The following is a 25,537-nucleotide window of genomic DNA, read 5'->3' on the forward strand; positions in this document are numbered from 1 at the left end:
TATTAACACGTAGGTGCCAAGAACCCTCGCGAGTTCGGGTTAGCAGTGGATTCGGGACTATGGTGCGGGTTAAGGGTGGGCCCTTGCACTAAAAAAATCGGAAATTTATATGAAAAAAAAATTTTGAAAATATATTCAATCCTTTTCAGAGACTACAAGTTGCGCTTCTTATACAAAAGCTGTTTTAACACCACTTTAATACATACATTGCGGTTTTAAAACCTCATATGTTTATATCATGTCATACGATCAAAATAGTTCATAAACATATTCATAAGTATACACGTTTATAGAATTTTTAATAATTTTCTAGTTATCGTAAGTTTAGAGTATCTGCCCCATTTACAGTGAGGCACCTAAAATATTTCATTCATAGCTTGCCAAGCTGGTAGATTTATTTTAAATGTACTGCAAATTATTGTAGGACATTCTTCCTCGTTTCTTCCTAAATAAATAAATAAAACGTAGAAACGTTTTCAGTGTGGCTGGTCGGCTGACACCGTGTAATAAGGAGTTTTCATGGCCTCTTGAACGCTCACGCTTACCAAGCGAGGACATTTTAATTGAGAGTGTTGCGAGGAAGGACGACGCCGCTGATGTCGATGATGGCGGCGCGGTACTTGGCCAGCTGCCGCTCCTTCTTCCGCTCCTTCCGCTTCTCTGGAGCGCCTCAAGTGCGGTCCGACGTCCTCGTCCTCATCCTCATCCTCAACCAACGTCCTCATTCTCATCCGACGTCCTCGGCACTCGGCGCCATTCCGCCTTGGATTTTGTGGGGTCTGCCTTTCTGCTCAGGTGTTGATGGATGAAAATTCTGAGGGCAACTGCTGAGTGGCGGACACTTGGACGACAAACCGGCGCATTCAGAGTTAGCCATGAATAAGATCCTGGAAGTTAACCGTAGTTTACCAACCCAAACCCAACCTAACTGCGGGAATTAATTCCCTTGTCTACAGCTGAAGTTAACTGAAGTCTTCGCATTCAGCTATTTTATAATTGTACTATTCTACGATTACCTTATGTCAACCGCATCACAGAGACATGACTTGGCTTTAAGATGCAAAATATTCCATCTTTCATTTTAAGTTAGTCCTATGTAACTCAGGAGTATTTCAGAAGATTTAGTTAAAGCAACGGGGAAATGATTGTCCATTTAAATAATATTAATGACAACTTTACAGCTCCTTTTGCACTCCTGATTGGGTTAATAATTATGCCTAAATAGTGTGAGAAAACAAACACAACGCGAACAAGCAGACCTAGAGTAATTTATAAGTAATTTCCATTTTGGGACCGGCACCAAGAGGAAAGACATCATTAATTTGCCCTCTGGGGAAATCGGGGTGTGGTGGGGGGGAGAGCGACAATTGCCAAAAATATTTACAGGCAAAACAGAAGCTGGCCCAACAACAATCAGCCACCCCAAACCCACCCACCCATCCTTCCTGTCAACTGCCACCCACTCCCACCCACTTTAAGTTGGTTCCCAGCGGAGCAAAAGAAGTCGAAATGAAATCAGCAGAAAATTCAATGAGCAGCAAGGAGTGGCATGAGTTCCCGAATCGGGTTGTGCTGCACTGCAAATAAAACCCTTTAATAACCTTTAAAAGTTCAGGATAGATCTGTGTGCTTTTTGTATTCAATATTAGTTTTATAAATAAATTATTATTATTGGTTAACTAGAAATTATGAATATGTTAGGAACTACTTAGAGCATATTTATTGCAATATTTATTACTATCTGTATGCAATCTGCACAAAGAACTATAAAACAATTTGAATTAAAGCAAATATATTTAAATACATTTTTGTATAATATTATAATCCTATTTCTGTGAGGTGATGATATGTCTAGGTATGATAGGATATTTATTTAATTTGCTATGATATTTATTTGATACGCTATGATATTATATTTATATGATTTGCTATGATATTTATATGATGTCCTATGATATTTATATAATGTGCTATGATATTTATATGATATGCTATGATATTTATTTGATACGCTATGATATTTATATGATTTGCTATGATATTTATATAATGTGCTATGATATTTCTTGGTTGTAATCCTTTATCATAAATATTAAATATATGAAAATACTCATATTTTCGCTGTGCATTGTGCGCTTGGAGTTTCCCAGTGATATCAGGCAGTGAGACGCCCTGTCGTCGGTGGATGATGGCTGCAATTGATGGCTGGCAAGCAACCGCTGCCCCGCCCCCAAAACTCCGACCCGCCGCCGCCGCCCACATCGTTTGGCTAGCGAAGGGGTTGTGATGCCAGGACCTTCCTATGCGTGTGTGTGTGTGTGTGGGAGTGTGCGTATCAGCTGCTTAAGCCAGAATGTCGGGGGAGTTTGGTTAGGCAGTAGAGCCACCAAAGAACGGGGGACGGGGGAGTGCCGTGCAAATGCCAGAAAAATATTATGTGACATGATAAATATTGCACACAGGGGGATTTTTCGAGGCTATAAACGAGGATACAGCCGTTGTTGTTGTCAGCATCATAGCCGAAATAATATGACAGATTCATTCATGGACCAGATGAGGAGGGCGATAAGCTGTTGCTGTGGTTTCGCATCTTCTGCCTGCTGCGGTGCCACTGGGTGTTACTTGTGGCTGTATTCTTGTGGTCTATGCAAATTGGAAGGGTTTGATATGTGCTTTTGGTATGCCTACCTCGGTGGGCTTCAAAAATATACATTTCATTTTATGCACTATATACAAAGTGGGTTTTTATTTGAAAGATGCACTAAAACCTTTAAAACAATCAAATAAATATAAATCAGTTCATAGACGAAAGCAATTTGTCTTACTAATCACATCATTATCTTTATAAACACCTACGTGCTCATAACTTTTAAAAAGCAAGGCAGAGAAGCGCAAAAAATATAGAACAAAGAAAAAATCATAGTTCATAAATTGAAACTGTGAAAATGGGATGTTTAAAGAGGCGTCGGGTGATTAATGGGGGATCCCCTTCAGGAAGCCACTTCGCATTGCCATTCCAATAACCTTTGGCCATGTCTGCGGGTCCTGGCCTCCCGACTCGGAAATGCCCAAAAAAAACCAAAAAATAAGCAAAAAAAAAGGAACGAGAAACCAAACAAACAAAATTGGAGGACGCAGGACTGCGAACGGCGTGGGTGTGTGTGTGTGTGTGAGGGAATCCTTTTGTTCTTATTGGAGCACGCGCTGCCAAATGCCAATACAAATGGCGCAAAAAAGGACGCGCGGCTGGAGCGGCGGCAGAAAAAGTTACTCAGGGTTGCAACCACTTTGAAGTGTTGCTGTTTGCTCAGCTCCCTGTTGGCGGGGCTTTCGTCCTTAAACATGCGCACTAAACGCTAATAGTTTGCCCTTCGCCCCCCCCAGAAAAAGAGAAAAAAAAACCACCCCAGACAAATGGAGCTGCTCCATTTTGTTGCGGACATCGGGGCGGCTTTAAGAATATTCAAGCTTCGAATGTCCGGCCAACTGGCTCGTAAAATATTTCGAAATTGCATTCATTAATGCCCCGGCTCACTGATTCGGGATTCGGGAGCTGTTGTTTACTTCCTGTGCCCGCAAGATTGATTCACAGCGTGACCAAAGGTCCTGCAGCAAAATTATTCACGCATCTCCCTCCTGGACATGCAAGCGGCCGGGAATCCTGAAAAAGGACGAAAAAAATGGACACGTGCGCTCCCTGATTTTTTACGACTACTTGGCTTTCGGGCTGGAGCAGGGGGAGGGGGAGTGGTGGAGAGAGCTGTTTACGAGGGTGTTGTACACGATTTAATATCATTGACCCGTGGAGCAGTCGACGAGCTTCATCGACCTGAAGTCCTGCAAAAGGGAAGCATTGATTAGCCAGCACTTTATGATCCTTTGATCATGTAAACATACTAAAGCAGCGTTCTGTTTTTATTCTATTTAAACAAAAATACTATTATAATATTAATTAATTATTTTTGTATTATATTTGTCCTTCTTAAGTATACATATATACTTTGTTCGCACTAAAAAAATCTTCATGTTAAATCCTTTAACTTTTTGGCCCACACTTACAAGAAAGAAGAAAAAACAAATAACAACCCAAAAAATTGCATTCCATAAAAAGCAAGCCGAAAACTGGGCGTTTCCGGAACCCGCAATAACTGTCGAATATCAATGTGCCCACAAGAAAAAAAAAAAACAAACAAGAAATGCCATAAATAAATACATTTATGTAGGACAATAAAAATAAAATCCAATAAAAACTGCCTTTCCTGTGGGTCGCCCCTAAACAGCCCAACTCAAGGAATTCAACCTATGAACAAAAAGGATGTGAATACCAATATAAAGATTTCCATGCAATAGAATAGGTGTACGACCCGCATACTCAAATGGAGGTCAAGTTCAGTGATAGATTGAATGCATTTAATTAGATCAGATTTATGCATAAGTTTTGGGGAGGAATAAAATGATATTTGCCTTTATTTTGCCCGCATTTGCCCTCGAAATGCAGCGGTCTTAAATAATTTTGATTTTAATTGTATAATTATTAGCTTGCAGTTAGATTTAAGAAGGCAAATGACACATTACCTCAGTGACCCTAGTTTTGTAAATTCAAGACACCCCTACCAAGAAGAAGTCCATTTGCTGATTTGTTTGCCCCAGACTAATGATGTTGGCTGGAAATTCGTAATCAATGGGGGTTGGACTCGTATATGCCAACAATAAATTTAATTATCGTTAATCTTCGATAATTTGCCATGAGAAAATGCTCAGTTGGTTATGGATCGTTTCCATTGATTATTTATGCGTTTTGCCCCTCAGTTGATGGAATTTCAGATAAATTGTCGCATCAGCGTAAAGTAATACCTATACTTTTCTATATAAATCTAATGAAACGCCATAAAATCAGCGAAGTATATTTCTTATTAATGGGTAAATTAAAATATGCACCTGACTGAATGAATGAATTCTTTAAAATCCCGGTTTGCAGACAATGGATTTATTGTCAAACGAAATGCGGACATATGACGACAAAATCAAAACAGTTCAATTAATCATACGGCTCACAGAAGATCGCAGATAAGTCAGCTCGCATTACGATGAATAATCAGCTTTAAGCCAGATTATTTGGCCTAGGTTAGGGTGGCTAGGTTTTCGATTAAAACACACTACCCAGCCCAGCAGTCGATACGATAAGCTACACGTATTTACATACACTCAGATCCAGACGCACCGTACATCAAAGCGAGAAAAGCAACCGGGGAAACTTGACATTTTGCACTTGGTCAAGCAGAGAGCGATGGGAAATCGGGGAATTGGGGGAAATGGGGGAAATTGTGGCAGGCGGACATCTGAAGGGGTTTGTGCAACTTATGGCGACATCGATAGGACAAATAGCAAAAAACGAAGAGAAACCCCTAAACCTAAACCCCTAAAAAGCGGGAAAGGCGGACTCAACCACTCGACAAGCTGTTGGCACACATAGAATGTGCTGAAAGCCCAAAGACACTCGAAAGTATGCTACAGTTGCCGGGAAATGTCTTCACACACACACACACACACACAGACAGTACACACATACAGAAGCACACTTTAGGACTCGTTCCCAATCCCATTCTTTAGTCCAATCCAAAATCCACGGCCCCCATTCCCAAAAGTTGCCTGTCATTTATCTTCGCCGCTTTTTTTATTTGGTTTGCTGCCGGGCTCTAACGAGAAATGTCGAGCAGCCCAAAGTTTGTTGCCTCGCTTTTTTTTATTTTATCTTTTACAATTAGAAGCGTTGTCCCTGCGTTTTTCGTGTATTTACAGTGTGAGAAAAGTTGTGATACCTACAAGTATTTGTTGTAAACATATATTAAAGATGAGAGAATACTCATGAATGAGCACAGTGCACGAAATCATAAACCTATTTTCGATAAATTGAAATAAATTTTGACAGTGTTTTTTTTGAGATATATTCTTGTTTTTTTCGGCCGTATTTTTTTCGACCCTTGGTCAGATAAATGCATTTTTGGCTGCTTTCCCCCCGCTCAGTTAGCCTGTGATTAAGGAAGGAAATTGTTTTGGACAACGCACAAAACAAATAACGCTCTTGGGGTCGTTCTGATTTTGGAGGAGGATGCTTTTTTTTTATTTCGTTCTTATCGCGCAAGTAGCATCATTTAACTGCTGTCTGTGGTTGGTTTTCCTTTTTTTACTTGTATTATTTGGTTTCGTGTTTTTCTGGGTTCTCAATTGCCGGGCATTGCAATTTGTCGTGATGAATGTTAGCAATAATTGGTCTAGGTAATATCGTGTAATGTATATTTATTGATTTTGAAGGGTTTTGAATATGGGTGGTGCTAGCACAGAACTTTATCTGTTTTTGAGTATACTTATGGATCTCTTATTTCAATATGTTTATTTGTGTTGTTATCATTTTCCATGACAAACCTTAGAAACCCTTCCATAACTACAACCTATACTTCTCTATACTGTCTGTTCCTGTGACCCTGTAAACAAAGGTATATCAGACAATGCAATCAGTTCGCCTAAAACCACTAATTGGCATATGGATTTGTGGTCTGCTTGTCACACCGATGTAAACAGGTTGCCGCAGTAACTGCCGCTGAACTGATGTGCGATCTTAGCTTTCGAGTTGGGGTGGCCGCATGCTTTTCATTTGGGTGGATGAAGCTGTGAGGTACGCAGACCCCAGCCCAGATAATTACATAATCAGGAACGCTAAAAAAATGGTCATTGTCAGTCTGGCGGGGCAAACGGGTGAAGTGACATTTTGTGGTTAAGCAATTTCGTCCTTTTCGCTGAGGGTTTCAGAGCGAGTTTTCTGCGCCTGGCAACGAACGCACAATTTATAATTGTCAAGGGAATGTCCGACGAACGAACGCGGGAGGAGGGAGGGGGGCAGTGCTGATTTATGGAATTTAATAAATTTCCACAGATTTTAATCGCTTGTAATTATACGTAAGGAAGCACGCCAGCAACAACAGCAAAGAGGGAAAAATGATTTTGTACAAATTTCAATTAAAATTAAGAACGAAAGCGACGACAGGTGAAGTCCTCCCTTATTTGATTGGTTTTCCACAGCTTTCGATTCGTGTGTGTTTCAATGTGGTCATTTTCAATTCAATTCCCCAGCCAAACATTTGCTCTTATTTTTATTTCATTATGCTGCACAAATATGTGTGTGCAGTTGAGGAGATAAAACATGAGTATTTTTAAAATATTTAAAATTGGATTAATTGATATCCCTTTTAGAACATAACATAAAGAACATAGTTGAAAAGTTAAAAGTATACATTTTTGGAGCTAGCTTGTCATAACAGTTTGAATTTGCATAGGTAGCTGTTATTTTGACGGCGACTGTAAGCGTGCGTTTTTCCAGGACTCCCTGGTAGTTGTTGTTGTATAGTATTATAGAGACTCTCATATCCTTACCATTGGCAGTCGCAGATTGATTTTCCCCCTCACTCCGCCCATCAGCGATCTGTGCTTTTTGTACGTGTATTTCCTTGGCGACATACTGGCCCACCCACAGGACTCGAGTTTTTATCCAACTTCAAAGGACTTTCGGCCGCTGCTGAGCCTCAAGTGTCCTTGCAGTATGTCCTGCGCCGGCTTATGCGACATTTTTATTTTTTTATTTTTTTTTCTCATTTGTGTAGCGCTTCTCGGGCTTCGGCTCTCTGATTTCATTTTTTGTTTTCTTCTCCAATGGAGGATTGAGGCTGAGTGGGCCTCAAATTGATGGCCCAAAAACGATGAGGAATAAGTCCTCAGGAGGTGTGGCAGAGTCGGCACTTTTGCGGCTGCCACATATTAGATTTGGTCGGTGGGGCTGCCAAATTGGAAAGTACGATTGAATTGAGCAGTTCTTATGGGGAAAATGTACATTTGGGCTGAACGAAACAGGAATTTTAATGCATTTAATTACTGAAAGTAATTAAGTCAGCGCACTTTTGCGTATCCAAAGGCATTTTATTTGATTCAATGTTTATTTAGATAATAACTAACTGCAAGTTTTATTTACAACCATCCCAGTGGCTTCGAGCTTCATCTCAAATGCTAGTAAAGTAAAGTTACTGGAATTTTAGTAATATTTAGTATAAGTACCAAATTATTAGTACCAAATTTCTGCATTGAAGCTGTTGGGTTTCCATTGGCTGTCTATCGAAAGTGCTATCAAATCGCACAATGGCGGAGAATGAGAACGTGAATGGCATTGGGCTGGGCAAGTTTATTGGGTGTACACTGCTCACCTTTGGCATCTGTCTGCTGGGCGCCATTCCGCAGTGGATGATCTTGTGTCTGTTTGCCAACGATGCCGTGATGTACACCATTGGGTGCTTCTTCGTTGCCTTCGTGCTGCTGGTGTGCATCCATTTGATTGAGCCGCTGAAGTACTGGAGGCCCTGCAACTATATCGCCCTCATCATTTTCTACGAACTACTGACACTCGGCTCTGCAAGTTTCCTCATGAAGTGGTATCTACTTTATTCCATTGCGGTGATAGCTGCGGCTCTTATATGCGTTGGAATTACGCTGCTCATTTGTCTTTTCTTAATTTGCATCGGATTTTATATGAACCCCGTCAAGCTGGCCGTCGTGGGAGGAATGCTATTCGTTCTGACATTCTGCATTGAAATTATGAATGTGCTGCTGTCGTGGTGGTATTGGCAGGATGTGGCTGTTGGTATCTTTTTTGTCGGTATAGCCTTTTTGGTCATCTCCCACGTGCTGATCACGTACAACAGCTTCCAGCTCCTGGTCAGAGATGACTCCGTGCTGGTGGCCATTGTGCTCTATATCGCCTACATACTCTTCATCATCGCCTGCCGCCTTTCCGCCATCTATATCACGGTTAACGCCGAACAATTAACCACAACGACCGATTCAGACGATGATGATTAAGATTATTCTGCAGCGTAAAGCGGTGTGAGGTGTATTCATTTTCCACAAATGTACATTCTCTGTGTTCAATTAGATCTTGGGTTATTTTTTAAATAACGAGTGTTTGAATATCTCATACACAAAAGCTTTTCAGACAATACTAACTAGGAAGCGTTTGTGGGTTATTCCTTATCGATAAGCATGACGTGTTGGCATTCGTTTTAAAATCGATCTTGAAACTGCATGATTCATCTTCAGATCACAAGCTGATGAGGCTATAGCCTCAATCACGTTCCTGCTGCAATGCGAATACGTGACTCGAGAACTGATCTTCAACTGAAATCTTAGATAAAAAAACAATACTTGCAATACAGCAATGTTTTTCCTTGTTTTGGTCCTCCAATGACTACGAATGATTTATTTAGTTAATAAGCATTAAGCAGTAAGAAAATGAATACCTTTACACTTAACTCTTTGATAATCCGAAATCAATTAAAAGTCCCATTAAATTGTTGAACATGAAGCAGCTCTTCGTGTGTTAAAAAAAACCGAAAATTATGGAATCATGGTCACAACGGTCAGCCATAAATTAAACTAGAATAGTATTTGCCCCATTCGAATGTCCGGGGCAAAGTTGCGGCGTGGGAGCGAGACGGACGATGGGGTGGACCAAAAAATAAAGGGGGCGGGGCGGGGCGATATTGAGGAAGAGATGCCGGCAATTGAAATTGTCGTCATTTCTGTTGTTATTGCTCGGTTTTTCTGGCTCGCAGCGGATGCAATTCCTACAAAATGATAATTTATGATAATGATGCTTCCGTTCTGGGTAGCACAAAACTGGACATTCGATGGCGCAGGACAAGAGGACAACAGGACAGCAGGACATTGGATTGTGTGCGCCGTGCTGCACATAAAAATCATCGAGTGAGATATGGCGAAAAATTTGCCAGTTTCATTCATTTTACGGGTCGGGCCTCGCATATTTATTGATAATTTCCGTGAATTTTGCAGCAGTCAAGCGAAAGCGGAAGTTATGCCATTTGCTGCACGCCCAACTCTCCCCCTCCCCCACGCTCCCCCTCCCCACTGCAAAAGGACAATAAATGTGTAGTTGTCGTCCCGGCAATGGGCGTACGCCGCCGTGGGCGTGGCAGTGGGTTAGAGTGACTGCCCAAAATCAAAGTGCCTATCGATTGCGTTGATTTGCCTTGTTTATTGTCTCGACTAAGGCGACAGATCCCCCCTATAAGAGCCCCCCCCGCCCCCTTGGCATCCAATTGTTTTGACTGCCCCTGAGTATTTATGGGTTACGCTCGAACAACAATGACGGTGGGCTGGCTAGTCCATTGTCTGCGATTATCAATAAGCATTAGCCAAACAATAGGATGCTCAGTGTCAGTGGTTCCTAGTGGAAGCCCCTTGCCCGCCCACTTGGTTGAGCATTCTAATGACCTTGAAAATTAGTTCCTGCATAAATCTCCCACAACCACACCCACTCCTCCACTCCTCTACTGCTCCACTGCCAGCCACACACTGCTGCCCATAATAAGTTCTTAATTATTGTTTATTATTTATCGCCGATTGCATATTAATAGCCGGCGTTGTGACAAAAATTCCATTTTAATTTGCAATTTTGCAATTACAAACATATGGCTGGTCGGGCCGAGGCACCGACAATATGCTCGAAATCAGCTCATGGCTGATGCACTGCATCCGCTTTTGGTCAACGGCAGGAAGATCCATTAAGGCCATATGAAAATCAGCGGAGCGTGGCGCATAAAATAATGAGATGAATATTGTTTACGAGCACTTTTATTAAAACTTTGTGTATTTAAAAAAGAAATTCAATTAGTAAAACAGAATTATTTAAGGTTTTTAGTTTCCGAAAGCGCGGTATTCCTTTGCTTCTTTACAGTCAAAATACATTAATACCTTTGCTTTAAGCTTGTGGTATGTATATCATAAATGACAACAATTCTTATAAGCGCCATTGGTTTACTTTTATCGGCAGACGAGAACCAACTTTTGGCAACCAAAAGAAACTAACTGCATTGAGCCAAGCTGCTCATTTGCAAGAGTTTAAAGTGCACTTGCCAGTTGCATATGAATATGAAAATAGTTTTCCTTATCTGCCACGAGACTGCTCCCGATTCTGGCTGCGACTTCTCCCAAATACGGCGGCAAATGGAGCCAAAAGTTATGGAGCTGCCGAAGGCACCCACTTCCTCGATTTCAGTTCGCAGAACTTTCGCTGGGATAATGCGAATCGCACAGAGAGCAAAGTGTTTGGCATAAAGTTATGCGCGCCAGCCAAACAACAATAAAATAATATAATTTTTTTGTTTGCCAACTCTCAATTGGGTTGGTTGGCACATGGAGTCGGCGGTGGGAATACCCCGCCATTATTTGTATTTTTGGTATATTTTTTTTTTTCGGCACTTCGCGACTGGTTCGTCGCTGGGCCATAAACTTTTCAAGGAATATCGCGTTCGGCTCGCTAAAAAGCAAAAAGCTGCGAGCTGCGCGAGAGACACACAAAGGCTACAAAACTTATAACGAGAAAACTTTGCCACTTGGCAAATGCGCGATAAAGAAACAAACGGAACAGAACCCAGCAAAATGGAGCCGGGCTCCAAGGAGAGCTGAGCTGAGATGAGATGAGCAGCCGAACTAGGAGCGAAGATGATGCCGTCGAGCTGATACCAATGGCCGTGCTAACTTGGCCAGAAGCGAGATGGCAGCACCTTATCCTGGCTGCTTGCGAACGATGAGTTTTCCAACTATAAGGTGCCATGTTTTCAGACCAATCATACTATACTATAGATAAAGGCATACTATAGATTACAGATGGTACTCAGTGCAATATTCGCTTAATGTTATATGATATCCTAAAAATTAGAGTCTAAGGAGATTTCATTTTAAACTCAATGAGTTCAATGAGTGTGGAAAGTTCAGATGATTTCGCTTTGATCTGCTTATGAAATAAATAATAAATGGTACATTTTCATCAGCACTTAGTAACTATTCTGATATACCCGACTTCAAGAGCATATGGCAGGGTATTCCGCATCAGCGATTGGATAAAAACTTGCTCAGCCTCAACCCGTGGAGCCGCTGGCTGGGCTGGCTAAATATAAAACTTCGACAGAAGCTGAGTTTTTCGCTGACAATGGAAAAGCGGAGGGAAAACTCAGGGAAAACTCAAGAAAACTCATTCGCGCGTTTTAACTTAACTAACTAGCAGAGTGAGCCGCGTAAGCGCACAAGGAAAAACTGGCAAAAATTATTATTTACGCACGGATGGTGTCATCTAATTATGAATTCATTTTCGTTTTCTATGCCGACGTGGGCACCGCACCCACAACAACTGCCTTTCTTCGGACCATTCCTTTGGTCCTTTAGTCCTGTGGCCAGGTCTCAGAAATTAACGAAATGCGACCGCATTTGGACAATGCACCTGCAGTGCTGGGAAAACAGCTTCCCGATCGCCATTCTTCCCATTTGGCGGTGGGCTGCTTTTAATGCCATATTTTGCATGCAAGTTTTTTTTTTGCACGCCGCCATGATAAAAAGTTTGCTGCACGCAGCATTTTCAGCATTTGGAGCATTTTGCATTCTGCATTCTGGATTTTTGCGCCCAAGTTGCATTTTTCAGCGCAGACTTGGGGGACTCGACCAAAAGAAAATTTCATGCTCTTTGAAAACTTGTTAAAGTATGATAACCACAATGCAGGCCACACCCGCGCCATTTTTCCGCCCTCCACCATCAGCATGCGTTTTCCGCAGGAAAATTCCAAGCCAAAGAATCGCCGCAAATAATAATAAGCAAGTTGGATTCCAGAGCACGGGACTCGTTAACTCGCCTCCCAAAGTTAAGAAATGCATAAAATTTGTTAACAAGCCAAAAAAAATAAAATAAAATAAAAAGGCGGGAAAGCATAATGCCTTGTTCATACTTATTCGAGGGTGGCCAGCACCTACAACAAGGCAGCCATTTTCTTAGCGGAAGTAGTTAACAAGCGCGAAATTTCCTTTCTGATACCCTTGCCAAAAGGAAAAGTCCTCACTAAAAGTCCACTCTAATTAAAGCAAAGTTTTTTCTGTACAATCTATCAAACATTTGTTATACCAAAGCATGTTCCATTATATATATTAGTAAGTGTATTTTGATTTTCAAAATAACTGATTTCTTTTCTGCTTTACAAAAGAATTATTGTTTGGTAGATAAAACTTGTTTTTGGGGCAAATCATAATATTACAACTGAGTGGTGTATATTCTCAAAAAGAGTACTCATAGCTTGTAGTTTGCATACCAATTTTTTGAAATTTTCCTAAATTGAAAAAGTGCTTATAAACGTTGGCATTTGTAGTGAATGTAGTGAATAGTGAATCAGGCCTTCTGTTGAATTAAACAATTTCAGTCAAAGTTCCACTAATGAGATCCCGAAGAAACCAAACGCATTAAGGTCTTTCGTTTAGTAAATGCCAGACGGCAAATGCAATTAGAGAAACCACTTTTATGTGGGCCAAAAGTGGTGTAGGTATGGATATTAATTCTCTTATGACACAATAAAATATGAATATTTATTATCGCTGTGCTCAGCTGAACGTAAAGCAATAAAATAAATATTTTTAAATTGCATTTCAATTGGTTTTGCGTTTTTTTTCTGTTTTTGTTGCCTTCCCTTCTTTAATGGCAGCTCGCATATTTTGCGGTTTCAGTGTTTTCCTGCCACTTATTTGACCGCTAATTACATTTTAATGTAAATTAATGAATCTGCGCACTTAACTCTGCCCTCCTCCATCAACCCGCCGCCCCAACTTTCGGACTTTGAGGTTGGGCCTGTCAACTTGTCTGGCCGCCATCCTCCAAAGATAAATTTTGACTCATTGGCTGCCATGGAACCACAACAGGAATTCGGCTCATTAGCCGGTCGTGTCGAAAGCCTGAAACTCGATATTTTTGTCAGTTTCTCTTCTTGGCCCGAGCGTTTTGATAAATGATTGAAATAAATGATGCTGGCTTTTTGGTACTGCCAAATTAAGTGGAATTCCACAGCTAAGCCAAGTTTTTTTGGCATGTGGTTGCAAATGTCAATCGGAGTAAGTTTGTCAAACATAAAACGTGTTTTTTACAGGGCTTAAATACTTGATAAAGTCGCTTACTGCTGAACTGCGAGGATATTCCAAGTAGCTAGCTTCATTTAAAAGATAGGGAGTTTGGTATATGTAAGATATGTGGGATATTCATGGAAGATAGATGGACGTTCCTTACTATTTTACCAGAATGATTGCCGGAACCTTTTCTTGTGCTAAGGGATCTGAAAATTAGCCAAATGTGTTCCCACTCCCTGAGTGCCCGAGCACCTGAGCACTTCCAGCTCTTTAAACATCGCACCCACTCAGCTAATTTTGCAACACATTTTGATAAGCCGGCAGGATCTTTCCTTCCCCATTTTGTTTTGCATATTAAAAATATTGTTTGCTCCTGCTTCCCCCATCAAATATGTATGTATGCATTATATGTATGTGTTTGCATTTTTTTATGTTGCCATTATGAAAATGCGACGCCTGTTTTGTGATTTTCCTCACATGTGTGAAATTGCATGTAGGTGCGAGAGCATTGAGGGGAAAAGCTGCCTGCAGGTGGATGGGTGAGATGCATTAGAGACATGATAATTAAACGCGGCATGTGCTCATCATCATCGCCATCAGCGGCTCATTATCATCAACATTTTTTCGCGATTATAATAAGCCGTTCGTGCAGTTGTCGGGTTTTTTTTTCATGCCGCCTTCCCAGCGCCAATTAGGGAAATTGTGTGCTATTTCCAATTTGAATATTTCAGCTCATCCCGCGCTTCTGGTTGGCTTCTGCCGCTTGGCTTAAGTGCCTGGCAAGGAAGCAGCCAGCCCCAGCCAACCAGGATGTAAAAATATCCGAAAAGATGCCAGACAATGAGCGTCTACAATGGTGAATACTCTTTGTAAGACTTGGAACTATGTGGCTACAATCGTGTTTTTAAGACAAGATAAACAGATTTTTAGATTGTCTTTTAGTTATTTCTAACAATTTATAGAAGAAAATATATTAAGCCACAGAGAAGTAAGATAGAAGAAAATCTGCGATTTACTTGAAGTTTTTAACTTTCGCGATTGGTTTTCCTTGTGTGCGTGGACTGGTTAGGGTGTTGTCCATTAGCCAAAATGGAGTAGACTATTTTTGATTTAATGAGCCGTGTTCTAATGGTTTTCTATGTTTCCTTTGCTGTGATTAAACACTCACCACCGCAAAATACAGGTTTTTTTGAGTTACCTCAAGATATTCTTTTGTTCAACAGCAAAAACATGATGCCGCTACAAGGAAGTTTCAGCTGAAGTATTTTTTGCCTTCAAGAGGCAAACATATCTCTTAGATAAATAACGCATAATTCTTTCTACGCAAATGTGTTCTACCTTTTAATAAAGTAAAGTTAAGAGTGGGGCATGCTTTGAGCTGTTTTTAATTCAGGCGAAAATATGGAAACCCTGAAAACCCTCAAAATCATCAGTAAACCCAAAAATGCCAAACTCGAATCAAAATCTCTGACCGATTGCAGGGGTGCAAACTGAAAGTGTGGCCCAAAAAAAAAAAAGACCAAGTTAAATAAAATAAACAAACAAATGCCTCATTACATGCGAAATTAAATTTAAATGTTTGCTTAATGCGATTCCAGAGTTGCCCGTGGTGCCCGTAGTCCCAACACCCAACTCCGGGCTACCGGGTTCACAATATTTCCGGAATGGGGGCGGAAAAGGTATACGGAACTAAACAAACCCAAGCACCAGGACCATCAAATTTAATTTCATTTTGAAGCCCTGGGCTAACCAAGGATGATGAGGACGATGACGATGACGATGACGAGGACGATGGTGATGGTGACGGGTCGCCGACGCATGCTTAGAAAAATATTTCTGGTATTTTTACCCCTCAGCTTTTCCCCATTTTGGTTATTTTTCCTTTTTTTTCGGGTTCCTTACCGAGTGGAGAAATTAGAATTTTTGCGTGTGTCTGCGGTCGCCGCATTTGGACGCCGACGGATGCCGCCATCGCCTGCGGCCGCATATCCTGACACCACGCCCCCCGGAAAGCGCCCAGAATTTAATATATTTATACAGGGAATGTGAGCAGATGCGGAGGATATCTACGGATTTTTGAAAACCTTCCAGATAATCGAAGAAAAACGATTAGATCTTAAAATATTGCCAGAAAGGAGCATACTCTCCATATGTGTATTTATATTTTTGTATATTTATCGACTGAAACCTCACTATAAAATTAATATTACAAGAAGACCCATATGTTTTAAATATCATGAATCTGTAAAAAGTACCTTCAAAATGCTTAAAAAAAGTTAGAAAGTGAAAACGGTTGAATAGAATCACTGTGCATACTGTGAGCTATATCATATGTTCAGTTAAAGGGTAAAGAGCGCTTAATGAGTAACTGCTAGTCGAATATGCAGCTCATTACGAGCAAATAAGGCCAGAATCTGGCGGAGACAAAGTCATAATAATTTCAATATTTTGTTTGTCGTTGATGTGGCTGTCAGCGGCAAACTGTCAGCACAAGGCGTTTATTTGACAGCCGCTGGGGATTAGAGGATGGGTGAAACTCTGTTGGCCAATGGGGCGGATGGATAGATTGTCGGTGGCGTTGGTTTTTGGGCGGCACGCTCAATTAAAATATATAATTTTTGCGCAAAAAACGACGGCAGTAAAATGGGCGAAACAACGGGAGTCGGGTAGATCCTGGTTGGGATCTGCATCCCATTGCATTCACATGCCCATAAATTAAAAACTTAATAACGAGCGGTGCGCAGCAGCCGCGCCGAAACCAGGACATGCCCAATACGTGTGTCCTGCTCCTGGCGACATCCGCAGTCACGTCACCAATTCCCTCTCCGCCCCCCTTCGCCCCTCCCTCTGCCAGTCCTGCGGACGATGGGATGCGGCTGCGGCAGCAATAAATCGCTAACAGCAAATAAATCAACGCGCATAAATTCCAATGTTCGGCGAGGATGCCTGCCCCGACTTTATTTACGACATTGCGACAAAGACAGAGTTACAGCAAAATGCGCCCCGTACCCTCGGCGCCTGTGCCCCTCTACCCCCCACCCTCCACATGGCCACCGCCCGTCCGTGCCCCTGACTCCGTCCCTGACCCCCGCCGCTGACCCCCTTGCATTGAGCGGTACGAGGTCAAGTCGATGGGACAGAGGCACCAAGCCCACGACAGGGAAACTCCTTGAGAAACTCCTGCTGGCTATGCCGTTCACGCTTCTCAAAAATCATTTCCAAAGTCTTGCTTTTTTCCATTCAAAGTCAGTTTAAAGGATCCTTTCTATAAGATTCTTTTGTTGGTTCAGAACCTTTTCAAATACGTTCCGATTTCTAACTAGTCTAAATATTACTAAACAGTAACGGAAACATTATCAGTAATAGTATTCATTTCAAGTGGTTTTATTGATAGATTCTTATAAAAGTCACACTCGTTTTGTGCCACATTATCCTTAATTAGTTGGCATGGCCATTTGAGAAAGAAGTAACTCAACCATTTTTGAAAAACTGTTTGGACCAAGCGAATCGCATGCTGCAAGTGGCAAAGCCAATGAACATGAAAAAGGTTGACCTCAGTGTCGTGGCAATATGTGCTGGAAAAATGTCATCCAGCGCTGTCCGTGGTTAACCGAAGAGGAGTTGCTTGCCAAGGGTTAAAAGGGTTAACCCACGACTGAAACAAAAAGCAGCGATGGAAGGAAAACCAACGAAAATGGTAGTTGGCAGGACAGAGGACGACGGCGGCAAGGACGAGTATATTTGGCGCATTTAAACAAAAGGATGCCGTGTGCTAGGCAAATAGACAAAGGACATGTCCGGACACATGCGAGGCGCCAAATCAAGCAGTGATTTATGGCCCAGCCAAAGGATTGCCAAGGAGCTGGAATAGGAACTCACTGAACACGGAACCGGAGAAAAAGTGCACACAACTAGCATTAGCACCCTTGTAAATGTGTAAAACCGCCAGGGACACGGGGACACCAACAAATCATAAAAATCCGAGCGGCATAAAAAAATAGAATCCCATCCTGGACGGAACGAATAACCAGCACCCATTAGTTGCGCCACTCGGGCCGTTCGGCACAAGAAACCTCTGGCGAGGCGATAATTTATTTATTTCGGATTATTTATTGCACATACATCATAATTCCTCGAGACTCGCTGGCAAATATATTTTATTCCTTAAGCACTCCCGACCCCGTCTCCCAAGATGCAAGAATTATAACTTTCAACAATGAAGGATGCGCCATAAATTAAAAATTCCAAACTTAAAAACGCAACAATAAATACACGACTCTCGTGGGGAGAGGGGAACGAACGAACGAGGATTCCTGGCAATCGCCAGGAACAGGACATGCAGTTGATTTATTTCTCCTCTATGGAAAATCACAGAGGAGCGCAATTTTCCACCCCGCATCCCGCATCTCGCAAAGCCGGGAGATGTTTCAAAGAAACGGAAGTATTTATTTCATAATCGTTATGATGTAATGAAGAAAGCGTCGACGTTTTCGAAGGATTTGGCGGGATTGCAGACATGGATCATGTGCATTTTTCGAAAGTAAAGCATTTAAAATTTAATTTTTCAGCATTGCATATACATATATAGCGTATTGGCTTTAAATACCTAATAACATTCCCCTTAAAGTTCCAATCATATTTTCCATTTTATAGCCTATGTACTTGGGTATCTTGGGATGCAGCGCACAGTGTGAATGATTCAAGGAACTGCGCAGAATTGAAAGGACGAGTACGAATAAACCGAAACACATCCTCCACATCCAAAATACGTGGCGCATATTAAATTCTTATAAAATCGGCACTCACCAAGGGATGCTCGTCCTGGGGGAGGCGCCGCGGGGGAAGGGCGCGAGTTGGGATATGGATAGACTAGGGTGCTATTGTCAAGAGTTGGAAGGATTTCATGGAAGCATGGAACCCTCTGCCTCAACCACTACCTCTATCCCGCTGCGATATTAAAAACTTGTTGCTAATAAAAAGATTCGGATATGGTTGTCGATGTGGCATTTTCATAATGCCTCCGATGATCATCACTGGGTGCAGTGGCAGATGATGCCGTTGATGATGACATCAATGACATTTGTTGCGGTTCAATAAATTCGCAAGCGCTCGGAAACACGCCATATACTCAGCGCTGGCACTGAGAGAAATGCATTGAAAGTGTTTTAATTTGGACTACTAATTTGGAAATCAATGCAAAAACTATAATATATACTTATAATTTGTTTAGTTTTACTTCAGTGAATTGTAGCTTTATAGAAATCTCAAAATGTAACAGAATTCTAAACTTCATTTGCAATACAAGACTAGCTTGAACGAGCGCTACTTGGTAGCCATCTATCGGATTATCTATCCACTTACACAGAAGTTTCTTTCAGTGATCGTGCTCGTATGTGCAGAGCGCGTACCCGGCTTTATAGACCCTAAGTAGGCTTGAGGCTCACTGCGCATTTAATTGTTGCAGAAACGCAGATGAGGAGGGGAACATATCGAGCGGACAAGTTAAGCGTCGTAGTGGCAATTGTCAAACCGAAACGCTTCGCCATTCATCGGCAGCGGGTGTTGTTTAGCTGTCGGATAATCCGATGCATGTTTCCGTTGATTAAAGTGACATACATAGGGACACACAGGGCCACAATTTGCCGCTGGGGCCATTGGTCCCATGGATTTTCCCGTGGGGGGACGACCGACACCCGTCGATTGTCTATAAGCCGGCTGCAGTTCCCTGTATTTGAAGTGCCAAAAAGCACACTTTGGATGCTATTTTTTTGTTGTGGCGCCGTTTGTGCTCGTATTATTGAGTTGTCGAGTGAGCGCTTTGGCAAGGATTTATGCTCGATGGCGATGATATTTGTTTAGCCGCTTAGTTTACCATTTGTCCATTGTTTTTCATTTTCCCGATTCTCGTTCCCTTTGAACCCGGCTTAAACACACAGTTTTCGCCAAAAGTATTACGTAAAAAACTGTGGGACAGTTTAAGGTTTACGAATAGATTATAAGTTTTTTTTGTTAGGCACACCGAAAATAAATTAAAGAAATGTGAAATAATATTTATTAAATGAAATATTTTATATATTCGTTTACCTAGCATTCCACTTCAAGCTGATTTATTGCAAACCTAGTGCTTCAAGTAATTAAATGGTATTTACATTTGGTTAAGTTATAAAATGATTTCTCAAACAGAAAATCATATTGCTACAAGGTTGTAAATGCTACAAAGCATTTAATCGATTTAAAGATGTATATTTAAAAAACTGATGGAAACCAATCTAAATAAGATACTAATAAAGATTTCTAAAAACTGCAGTAGTAATCACTCCACTTGAGTAAGCAGTTATTACGTTAAACCTGCGATGTCAAAGTCATTAACAACAAAACAACAGAAATGTAAACCAGCAGGAAAACCCGGCCATACTGGGCATTGTGCTAATAATTTTCGGTGCTTATATGGTGATTTTCTTTTTTGTTTTGTCGGCTTCAGCACTCAGCCTCACATGGGAATAAGCGGCTGAGTCTTGGATTTGAACACCCAACTTATTACGTTCCCCAACGCCGAAATTACTTAATCAAAGTTGGATTATCTGCCCAGCTCAGCGAGTAAACAGCGGCAAGTTGGTAAGTGGGTGAGTGGGTGATGATGGGTGGCTTCTTGCATGGGTTCCATTTGAATTAGAAGCGCCAACTCGACCGGAAGTCGGCAGAGCAGAGTTTGACTGCCAGCATGGGGTACTTGGCACACATATGCCAGGCCACACTGTGGCAAGTCCGGTACACAGAAAGAAATGCTCAGTAAAAGATTACGGGTTAACTTGATTATATAAGCTAAAGGCCACAAGCAGAAGAACTAAGAGAAAAGCACAATGAGTTGTATAAATAAAATCATTTTATAAGAGCTTTCTATAGGTGTATTATGTGTAGGAACTATTAATAATAGTAATTTCACTCTGTGATTACTCGGAATTTTTCTTGCATTTTTGTTGATATTTTGGCTCTGTGTGCCTTTCTTACAGGAAAAAGGCTGCAGCTGGAACTAAATTAAATTCCGTGTCTAATGCTCGCCATGGATTAGTACCAAACAACGCCTCAACTTGCCACGCCTCATCGCCTCATCGCCTCATCGGCTAAGACGGGCAATATTAAATAATTTTTCCCATCTCCCAGGACTCAGGACGCAGGACTCGGTACACACACATATGGCATGAATTCAGGAGCTCATTGTTTTGCATCGCAGCCAAGTGAAATGGAGTAGAGCCGAGGGTGTAGCTGTGTAAAGCTGTGGGTATCTGGGTATCTGTATCTATGTGTGTGAGCATGAGCCGGCTGTCCCAACCAGGAGACGAAAGATTAAAGTCTCCCGTGGCGAACTTAATAATAAAAGCCCAGGACCACAGTGCTCCTGTCCGCCTGCAATGCGAGTGTGGTGTTGGCACAAAAGTATTTAGTGGGCAGGGGCCAAATCCAAGGGGTATTGGGCGCAAATCTTTTTTCGAGTGCCAGACATTAGCAGCATTAGACCAACAACAACAACAACAACAAGCTATCGCATACAGATATCACTTCTACTTGTATATACATACATTTGTATATATATATATACATTTATATAGAGATATATGAAGCAGGCATTGCACAACACCGAAAACCCGCAGGCGAAATGCAAAATGGGGGGAAGAGTGGAAGCCACGGGTTCACCAAATAACCAAAGGACTTATGCCGACTCAGGCCGGGATTTGAGGTGTTTTCAGTGGGAGTGGGGCTCATGGGTGGTTGGAAGCCAATGCAGTAAATGTATCTGCATTGTAAGCGGCAAATATGAAAATCCTGCGCAGCGGCTGATACTGATAATCTCCATTCGACATAGCCAACTTGTAATTATCATTGCGGTTTGTCTATTTGGGCAAGATTACAACCGAAATATGAAAGCGTTATTAATATCAATAATAGCCATTTTCGTTTTGGTACTTTCAAATACTTTAAAGCATTTACTTTTCCTATATTTAGGAGGCCGCTTACTCCTTTTTAATGATAAAAGTACGGATTTGCAGGGGCTTTAAGGTCACACTGAACTCCGAGTCATCCTGAGACCTATCAGCTGCCAAGGGCTTATGCAAACTGGTGAAGTACTCCGGACTTGAGGGAACAGGACCAGAACCATCATGGTGGAACTTCAGGCGCTTCATATCGCTTAGCGGAAGGTTGCCGTCCAGGGTCGTTTCACGAATCTCCAGTCCACCAAGGTCATCGAAAATTTGCCGAATACTGAAGCTAACCACATGGCCCTCAGTCTGATCCAAAAAGTTCTCGAAACGCAGCAGAATTTCGTCCTTGGAATAGGGCTCCAGGGTAAGCAGATGAACCGACTGTGGCAAGTCATTGAAATCGGACAACGACTTGGTTACATCACTTTGGATGTTACTAGATTTGCTGAAGAACTTCCAGAAGGGCAGATGAATCTCTTTCTCTGCCACGCGTTCGGATGCAGTGGCTCCATCTTCGACAGAGTTGAGGTACAGAAACAGTTTGCCACGGGCAATCAGTCCTTTTCCGAACTGTTGCTCATTGATGGCTTCGGCAGCTCCTGATCCGTCGGCGAAAATGTGACGACGATGCAGCATCATCTCCAAACGTCCGTCCTCCAAGCTGGCGCCTCCCTGAGAACGGTCATTGAGCAGGACCATTCGCTTGCTAGCATCCTGCAGAGCCATCCTGGATGTGACTGGATAGTAGTTTCCGCTCACAGGCTGCTCACTCAAATCGGGACTAAAGTCCTCCCGCTTGTCCTTTTCCCTCCTCATCATTTCACGACCATTGGAGTCGGTGTAGAAGACTCCACCGGAGGCGATTCCACTTTTGAAGATGGTCACGATCTCCTTGCCCAGCTCATCGTCAATGGGAACAGGACCCACTAGCCACTCGAACTCCACTCGGTTGACTCCCTCGTAGATGCGGATCACCTGCGAGATCCACTCGTTCACATGCTGGTGGACTTCCTTGACGGATTCGCCCTCGTACACAGTGAAATCAAAAGCATCTTCCAGGAGTTCCAAGTCTGAATCCTGGCGGAATATGTAGTGACAAGATCGGGCAGTCTTGTACATTCCAAAAGTCTGTCCAATATCTTCAGAAACTCCATTCATTTCAACGGTCTTCAAGCGTCCTGTGTTATTGTCAATCACCAGTTTTATAAGCTAGTATGGAAAATAAATATTTAGGGATGAGTACTTTTGTAACCTTTGTTGTTCATACTGTAAAACTCACCGAGTTTTGCACAACTGTCTCTTGATCATCGAGGGGCTCTAGGTCGGTTTTCAAGGAGTGAACCTTCTTGAAACGTTTAGGAACATTCAAGTTTGATTCTTTCTCATTGATGAACTGTTTAGTTTGAGTGGTCAGAGTGTTATCAGTTGCTGTAGTTTTATCAACCTTTTTGATAAAGTACGTAGCGATCTTATTAACGGATGCCTTGAAAACCAGCTCATGCTGAGTGTCGTTGTTGCGGAATTCCAGTGCCAAGACTTCCCAGGGCACTGGGACCAACTCAGAAGCCACCACTGCACCCTTCTCGTCGGTAACCTGGTAGTTTTCCTCCTTGACAGGCACTCGCACATACTGCACAGACGTGTGAGCCAATGGGTTGTACAGGGTAACCATGAAGTCATCGGCATTTTCCTTGGTAAAGGCGCACTCGCTTATATTCAATTTGAGACAGCTTTCGAACTCTCCACTTGGCTGATTGGTAAGCACTCGAAGGGCATCGCGAGCTGTGTTGGCGCCTCCCAAAATGGCATCATATAGGAGGCGATCGTAGTCATTGGACACTTCCTGTTTCTCGGTGCCCGTGATGGCATCGTGGTGCTGCATAACAGCCATGATCTGCCGCAGATAGTCCAAGTCTCTGGTCTGTTCTTCGCCTGAAAGATCGGCAAGGACACTCAGCTGCTTGGCCACTTGGAGAATGTGGTTGCCATCACGCTCAAATCGCTTCTGGGTGGGGCGAGAGGTGAAGAATCCTGTCCAGAAGCTCTTTGCCTCGTGAGAATGGGGCAGGAAGTCCTGTGTCTTGCTGGGCCAGCTTTGGAGGCTCTTGTGCAGCGAGTTCAGATAGCATCCAGCAGTTGAATAGAAGATATTGTACTTGGAGCCACTGGCCTGGCGCTCATTGACATATCTAAGGATAATCTATTACAAAACTGTACTAACTTGTTAGATATATCAAACCTACTTGATCAGCTTGTCCATGTTCTTGTAGTTCATGTAGGCATTTTCGTATTGAAAGTCATCGCCCATGGGCACCATTATGTGAGTAGAGCGATAATATCCAGCCAAGTTGGAAGCATAGTTGAGGAAATCGTCCACCCGCGACTTGACATTGTTGTCGTAGCTCTTGCCATCAATTATGGGATCATCTTGGCAGAGGGAGTCGAAGCAAAAGCCAGGAGGAGCAGAGTAGTGATTGTAGAGCATGCCCGTGAAGAAGTCCATTTCCTCCAGGGTCTCGCTGGCATCCCAGACCATTTCAAGGCCCAGGTTATCCACTCGCTTGTTCTTGTCATTCTGATCCATGCGTGCAAAGAACTGGCCATCGAAGGCCATTTGGGCAAACATCGATGCCTGCTCCCTGGAGTGGCCAAAGGCATCGATCTGCCAGCCGACGCGGGGGCGACCACAAACTCCAAAGTTGTCATTCAAGAACCTTGTAAATATGGGTTTCCGATTATATGGTAAAGAACTTTGTATGCACTATGTTCTTACTTTAAGCCAACGGCAAACTGGTCGATCACACTCTGGTAGTTCACGGCAGCCTCATCGTTCATGCTCCAGGCGCCACCGGTGAATTCCAGACGACCCTCGTTCACCAGAGTCCTGACCAGCTGCTTCTTGGCTTCCGATTGATCCTCCCACCATTTGGCAAAGAAACCCGTCTCCACCTGGATGAAGCGGCGACGTGAGTCTTTGCTCAGCTCGGCAACAACGGTATCGAATATATATTGCACTCCAGCATGTTGAATGTTGTGCTTATTGCCATAATAGTACTGATCGACCGTTTTCAGCCAACCCAAGTCGTCATGGGAGTGGGGCACCAAGTGAATATTGATCATATTGGACTTTGTGTCGGGACATGACTGTATAAACCAACTCATTAATACCTATGCTTTAAAGGACTCTTGTTTTGCTCACCTCGTAACCACACACAGCCTCTGATGGCGTGACATGAGAGGCGATCAAGGCCAAGAAAATGGCCAAGATATTTACAGAACCCATTTTGCAGAGTTCCCTAACCAACGACTACAAACCAAGAACTGGCTTTACTGGCTTTAAAAGTTTCCACATTTATAAACTTCTCAAGGGGGGGTTATCTGATAAGTAATCACCACTTCAGAATATTTTGAATTTTAAGTAGTTTAAAGAGCTAATTAACTAAAAACCAACCGCTAGTAAAAAGTCTCAAAGGGTAAGTACCCTGCGTTTTATTTGCGCCCCATGCAGAGCTCGTGTTTCCGACATAATCACACTGTACTTGTTACTTGTTGGCCTTTCTTCG

At 42.4% G+C, this 25,537-nt stretch overlaps 2 protein-coding genes across 2 annotated transcripts; one reads left to right on the top strand and one right to left on the bottom strand.

Moving 5' to 3' along the window:
* Window positions 1–8,036: 8,036 nt before the first annotated feature.
* LOC6527781 lies at window positions 8,037–8,994 on the top strand. The gene has a single exon (XM_002088818.4). It carries the CDS (start codon window positions 8,185–8,187, stop codon window positions 8,899–8,901), a length of 717 nt encoding a protein of 238 aa, XP_002088854.1. The 5' UTR covers window positions 8,037–8,184; the 3' UTR covers window positions 8,902–8,994.
* A 12,948-nt stretch (window positions 8,995–21,942) lies between these two features.
* LOC6527782 (lysosomal alpha-mannosidase) lies at window positions 21,943–25,290 on the bottom strand. The gene is made up of 5 exons (XM_002088819.3): window positions 25,174–25,290; window positions 24,748–25,118; window positions 24,218–24,688; window positions 23,254–24,163; window positions 21,943–23,183 (listed from the first exon to the last, which is right to left on the bottom strand). Exons 1-5 carry the CDS (start codon window positions 25,255–25,257, stop codon window positions 22,005–22,007), a joined length of 3,015 nt encoding a protein of 1,004 aa, XP_002088855.1. The 5' UTR covers window positions 25,258–25,290; the 3' UTR covers window positions 21,943–22,004.
* Between the last annotated feature and the right edge of the window lie 247 nt (window positions 25,291–25,537).

Source organism: Drosophila yakuba, chromosome 2L (genome assembly GCF_016746365.2).
Source record: "Drosophila yakuba strain Tai18E2 chromosome 2L, Prin_Dyak_Tai18E2_2.1, whole genome shotgun sequence".
Classification (NCBI taxonomy): Eukaryota; Metazoa; Arthropoda; class Insecta; order Diptera; family Drosophilidae; genus Drosophila; species Drosophila yakuba.